General features: G+C 35.7%; 1 protein-coding gene and 1 pseudogene across 1 annotated transcript; both read left to right on the top strand.

Moving 5' to 3' along the window:
• Positions 1–891: 891 nt before the first annotated feature.
• Positions 892–1318, top strand: LOC132162137 (large ribosomal subunit protein uL15x-like; annotated as a pseudogene).
• Positions 1319–2958: 1640 nt separating this feature from the next.
• LOC132162024 (probable aldo-keto reductase 3) lies at positions 2959–5505 on the top strand. Its single transcript, XM_059572269.1, has 5 exons — positions 2959–3284; positions 3370–3585; positions 3682–3854; positions 3944–4046; positions 5046–5505. Exons 1-5 carry the CDS (start codon positions 3066–3068, stop codon positions 5382–5384), a joined length of 1050 nt encoding a protein of 349 aa, XP_059428252.1. The 5' UTR covers positions 2959–3065; the 3' UTR covers positions 5385–5505.
• Positions 5506–6479: the final 974 nt, after the last annotated feature.

Consider the following 6479-nt stretch of genomic DNA (forward strand, 5'->3'; position numbering starts at 1 on the left):
ATATTGTACTTATTCTTTGCTATACATATGGGATAAGTTTTTGTGTGTTTTTCATTCATTTTGAAGTGTTTTAGTGTACTTTTTACATCTAAATATGAAACATTCCGCGGCATTCTCCCTGTTTTTGGTGACTTTTCTAGTTATCTCTTCTGGTATTGTTAACTCTCCTTTATATAAATGTTATTTCTTCTTCATCATCTTAAATCCGTTTACATTGAAATATTAAATTTCCTACATAATTTAATAGTTGTTTAGTGCACGAAAAAACTTCTTGTTGTTTATATTCAATAAAGAACAAAGTCTTAATATTCGAATTTCTTTTTATTTAATTTTAAGGGGGTGGCTAGTGCACGAAAAAACTTCTTGTTGTTTATATTCAATAAAGAACAAAGTCTTAATATTCGAATTTCTTTTTATTAAATTTTAAGGGGTGGCCGAAACCACCCCAGCCCCTTGGGCCACCCCCAAATGCACCCGATCCTTTTTTTTTTTTTGGCCAAGGGGGTGGCCGGACCACCCCCTTGGCCATGAGGGTGGTTCAACCATCCCCAGATCGGCCAGGAGCCACCCCCTTGGCTAAAAATGGGGTGGTCCGGCCACCCCATTTTGGCCAAGGGGTGGCTGGAACCACCCCATCTTTCCCCTCTTTTTCTTTTTTTAAAAAAATATTTTGCTTAAAAAAAAAATAATAATAATAATATTTAAAGTATACTGCACCTGTCAGTTGACACCGTAGCTGGAACGGTACCAGCTACAGTGCCGGCCCGGGCTGTTGGCAAACGAGAACAATTAAATCCCCAAACCCTACCTCTCCTCTCAATACCTCGTCTCTCGGCAGCCAAAAACCCTAAATCACACACGCGCGCGCGCAGAGCGTGAGAGAGATCAAGAATGACGACTAGGTTGAAGAAGAACAGGAAGAAGAGAGTGCACGTGAGTTGTGGGCACGGCCGTATCGGAAAGCACAGGAAGCATCCGGGAGGTCGCGGTAACGCCGGAGGCATGCATCACTACCGGATCCTCTTCGACAAGTACCATCCCGGGTACTTCGGCAAGGTAGGTATGCGGTACTTCCACAGGCTCCGCACCCCATCGTAAACGTAGACAAGCTATGGTCCCTGGTCCCCAAGGACGTGAAGGAAAAGGCCTCCAAGGACAACGCTCCCCTCATTGATGTGACCCAGTTCGGCTACTTCAAGGTCCTCAGAAAGGGCATGCTGCCAGAGAACCTGCCGTCGTTGTCAAGGCAAAGCTCATCTCCAAAACCGCCGAGAAAAAGATCAAGGAGGCCGGTGGCGCTGTTGTTCTCACAGCTTAATTAGGTTCCGCCGCGCGCTTGTGCTTTCCGTTATTAGTTTTTTGTTTCTTCGAAATTTTGTTCTGTTTGGGAACTTCAGTTAAGACGTGTTTCGTATTATTACGATTATTATCGGCAACAAAGTATCTATATTTTTTTCTCCGGCAACAAAATATCTTGCCACTCTAGTGTTGCGACTCACGCGCGAGCATACTTGATAAACTTATACATAATTCTTTTTCAAATACTGAAAAATAATTTTCAGACAATAATTATCAGATTTTTCAGACATTTTTGTTTGTTGTCCCTGCCATTTGCTTCTAAAACAAACCACAAATCACTCTTCAAAAGCCAAAACACATTTTGAAAAACTTTAATCTTTTCAAGTGTGAAAGCTAACTAAGGGTTTGCATGGACTTAGTCGAAATCGGAATACCCTTTTTCGCGTTGGAATAGGATCCTCTTCATTTTGAAAAACTTCAGACTTTTTGGGTGTGAAAATAAGAATGCCCTTTTCTCATTGGAATATGATTGCATTGGAATAGGGTCGCAATCGAGTAATGCTAGAAATCACTCTTATGTTTTTCGTGCATATATCTCTCCAATAATGAGGTGGCTTCTAAATCACCATTGGATTTGTGATCGATCATTTTTTTTTTTTAATCAAATTATGATAATAAAAGACACCTCATTGCTCATCTCAAATAAGCAAAATTGTCATTTTAATTTGTTGGACAATTTTACCCATCTTGAAAACACTAACCAACTCATTGTATATGCATGAGATTATAAGTACAATTTCAGTGTATAAATGCTAATAATGTGATGGTAATTGTAGCATCTTAAGTTTACTAAACTTAAGAAAAACTTACTCTCTTTTAATTACCGCTAAATTTGTAATGTCCCATCCAGCAACTTCCTTCTCATTTTTCCTAAATTTTAGGAATAAAATTACTTTTTACTTCCTTATTCAAATACATTAGCTTCTCTTTATATTTTTTTTATAACATTAAAATATTCTTATTTTTACTTTTTTTATTTCTATATTTATTTATTTTGCATAAGAATGTGTGAGATGAGAGAGAATATCATTTTATAATTATAATAAACCATGTGGATTACTACAATTGAATCCAATATATTAGGTTCAACTGTAATAATCCTAATGTATAAGGAAGATATATGAAAGCTGCAGTAAATGAGTTTTTATGATTTTTTGGAGATTTTTTATATACTTTGAGAAGAAAAGCAGCTTTAGAATAGATACTGGGAATGTTCTATATATGTAGTGATGATCACCTTATGCATGCCAAGTCAAGCAGGAAGCAGCACTTAATTAATGGGGCTTTACTAACAAAGAAAAACAATAACTTTTTTAGCTTCAATTGTCCTCACAAGAATCACTTTGCCAAAATCTCGAACTTCCGAGCAAAATTATAAACAACTTAAAAACAAAATACCATATAAAAGACAAAGAATAAAGAATGGAAGAACCAATTGGTCATTTGCTTTGGTTAAAAAAGGACACTGTCAGATTGGCTAACGTAAGCGCTTACGCTTTTTTTTTTTTAACAAGACGTATGTCCTTACCTAGAAAGTGTGATTATTTCACTTTTCTTTTGGGCTATATATGTAATGTTCGTTCTTTATATATATATATATATATCACTCCTTCACTAACCACTCTCTCACAAATTAAGAGCCTTTTTAATCACAGAACTTGGGTTTCTGCTGCTACTGGTATTATTGTTTGTAGAAGAAATTAGAAATGGAGGCCGGCAGAGTGGGGAGGCTAAAGCTAGGTTCTCAGGGACTGGAGGTGTCCGCACAAGGCCTCGGTTGCATGAGCATGTCCGGCACCTATGGCCCTCCCAAGCCCGAACAAGACATGATCCCGCTCATCCACCACGCCGTCCACTCCGGCGTCACCTTCCTCGACACCTCCGACGTCTACGGCCCCTTCACCAACGAAATTCTTCTCGGAAAGGTCCCTTTTCTTATTATTATTTTATTTTATTTTATATATTTATTTTTTCGTTGTTTGTTCTTAGATTTCGTTTCTTGAGACTCAGGCTCTGAAGGGAGGGGTGAGAGAGAAGGTGGAATTGGCAACCAAGTTCGGAGGTAGCTTTGGGGATGGAAAGTGGGAGATCCGTGGCGATCCGGCGTATGTGAGAGCTTGCTGTGAGGCCAGCTTGAAGCGCCTCCACTTGGATTGCATCGATCTCTACTACCAACACCGCGTCGACCAACACCGCGTCGACACTCGTCTTCCCATCGAAGTCACGGTTCGTTTTACCTGCTCATATATGCATCCTCTGTAAAGTAAAATACAAGATGATGAATTTATGCAATTAATTAATTGTTTTCTTCTGTTTCTGTAGATTGGGGAATTAAAGAAACTAGTGGAAGAAGGTAAAATAAAATACATAGGTCTCTCTGAGGCCTCTGCTTCCACCATCAGAAGAGCTCATGCGGTTCATCCAATAACAGCTGTGCAGCTGGAGTGGTCTTTGTGGACTAGAGATGTCGAGCAAGAAATCATTCCTACTTGCAGGTGACGCATCATTATTAATTACGTACATTAATTAATTCCTTTTTTTATGAGGTTATAGAATAATCAAAATCCAAATTATAATTTATCAGGGAACTGGGCATTGGGATTGTTGCATACAGTCCTCTTGGACGAGGATTCTTTTCGTCGGGGCTCAAGTCTGTTGAAAATCTTTCCGACGGTGACTTCCGAAAGGTTTGTACATATATATTATTTGGAATAAGTATTCTGACTCACAAGTAATTATAGTGGTTCACATTTTACTTTGTTAAAGATTAATTTTATTAAATAATTAAATCTTTTATTAGTTTAATTAAACTTTTAAAATAAATAATGATTTAACAGACCTTACAATATTTTTCTTTTTTAATCTCAAATGGTTTGCTAAAACTTTAGTGTAGATGTAAAGAGTTCACTGCGAATATTGTGTACGTAGTAGTGTAGCCCACCTCAACTTCTCGTATAGCCAATCACAATTATTGCCTTCACAAGTACAGTTCTAGCTGCCTACCTCCTTGAAATATATTCAAGTGTTAATTACATTTTTCCTAATGAATTAGCATGGGATTTTAAGTTTGCCTCATAAACTGACACTTGTCACACTCCGTCCCATTGAACTAATATTTTGTTATAAAAATTTCAACTGTGAAAACGTAAAATAACGAAAAAAACCCTAAGTTTAGTCTAATTTTACATAAATACTCTCAAAATTTAAAATTTTAAAAAAGAATAGCTACCAAGGAAAAAAAGAAAAAAAAAATCTTGTTGGTAGCCGAGCTACCTCGAAAAGTTGAAAACGCTTGGAGGTGGCTTGGCCACCCTTGATTTTTGGAACTTGTTCTATATATATATATATATATTAATTCTTTCTTAATTTTTTATTTTTTATTTTAGTTTTTTAGTTTATCTATTTTTTATTTTTTTTAATTCGAGGGTATTTTCATCCTTTACCGATATTTAGTGTCCAGAAAGGCATATTCAGTATGAGTAAACTAGATTTCCTAACGACGAATTTTTTTAATTACAAAATGATAATTCAATACAGCTAATAAGTGTTCGTTCATTGGAGCAATTTATAAATGATTAGCTGTTCATAAGAAAAAAATGTAATTAAACCTACATTTAATGATTTTTGTCTTATTGTTGGTTATTCCAATCTCAATGCTAATGTATATATGTATTTACTACTTGCAGTTTCTTCCTAGGTTCCTACCTGAAAATATGGAACATAACAAAATCATATTTGAACGTGTGAATGAAATGGCAACAAGGAAGGGATGCACCCCATCGCAGCTAGCACTAGCCTGGGTCCATCACCAAGGGAATGACGTGTGTCCCATTCCAGGAACCACCAAAATTAATAATTTCAACCAGAACATTGGAGCTCTGTTTGTGAAACTCACACCAGAAGAAATGGCTGAACTCGAATCATTTGCTTCAGATGATGTTGTTAAGGGCGATAGATATATGACCGACATTCCGACTTGGGAGACTTCTGAAACTCCACCACTTTCTTCGTGGAAAGCTGCATAAGCACAAGCCTTTTCTTGTGTCTGATCAATAGGTTGAATCCCTGCATGCTTTGTCAATATTATAATATCTGTGTGTTGAGTTCTTGACTCCTCAAAATAAAATATGTTCTTTTAGAATGTTATGAGGCCTGATACTCACGAGCATACTTGATAAACTTTTAAATGCTTCTTTTTCAAATACTGAAAAATAATTTTCAGACAATAATTATTAGATTTTTCAGACATTTTTGTTTGTTGTCCCTGCCATTTGCTTTTAAAACAAACCACAAATCACTCTTCAAAAGCCAAAACACATTTTGAAAAACTTTAATCTTTTCAAGTGTGAAAGCTAACTAAGGGTGTGCATTGACTCAGTCGACATCGGAGTACCCTTTTCTGCGTTAGAATAGGATCTTCTTCATTTTGAAAAACTTCACACTTTTCGGGTGTGAAAATAAGAATGCCCTTTTCGCATTGGAATAGATTTGCAATCCAATAATGCCAGAAGTCACTCTTATGTTCTCCGTGCATGTATCTCTCCAATAATGAGGTGGCTTCTAAATCATCATTGGGTTTGTGATTGATCATTTTTTTTTAATCAAATTGTGATAATAAAAGACACCTCATTTGCTCATCTCAAATGAGCAAAATTGTCATTTTAATTTGTTGGACAATTTTACCCATCTTGAAAACACTAACCAACTCATTGTATATGAGATTATAAGTACAATTTCAATGTATAAATACTAATAATTTAGCATCTTAAGTTTACTAAAATTAAGAAAAACTTACCCTCTTTTAATTACCGCTAAATTTGTAATGTCCCATGCATCCAGCAACTTCCTTCTCATTTTCCCTAAATTTTAGGAATAAAAATACTTTTTACTTCCCTATTCAAATACAATAGCTTCCCTTTATATTTCACTATAACATTAAAATATTCTTATTTTTAGTTTTTTTTTTATTTTTTATATTCATTTATTTTGCATAAGAAGATGTGAGATGAGAGAGAATGTCATTTTATAATTATAATAAACCACGTGGATTGCTACAGTTGAATCCAATATATTGGGTTGAATTGTAGCAATCTTAATATATAAGGAAGATATAAGAAAAC

This window comes from Corylus avellana, chromosome ca9 (genome assembly GCF_901000735.1).
Source record: "Corylus avellana chromosome ca9, CavTom2PMs-1.0".
NCBI lineage: Eukaryota > Viridiplantae > Streptophyta > Magnoliopsida > Fagales > Betulaceae > Corylus > Corylus avellana.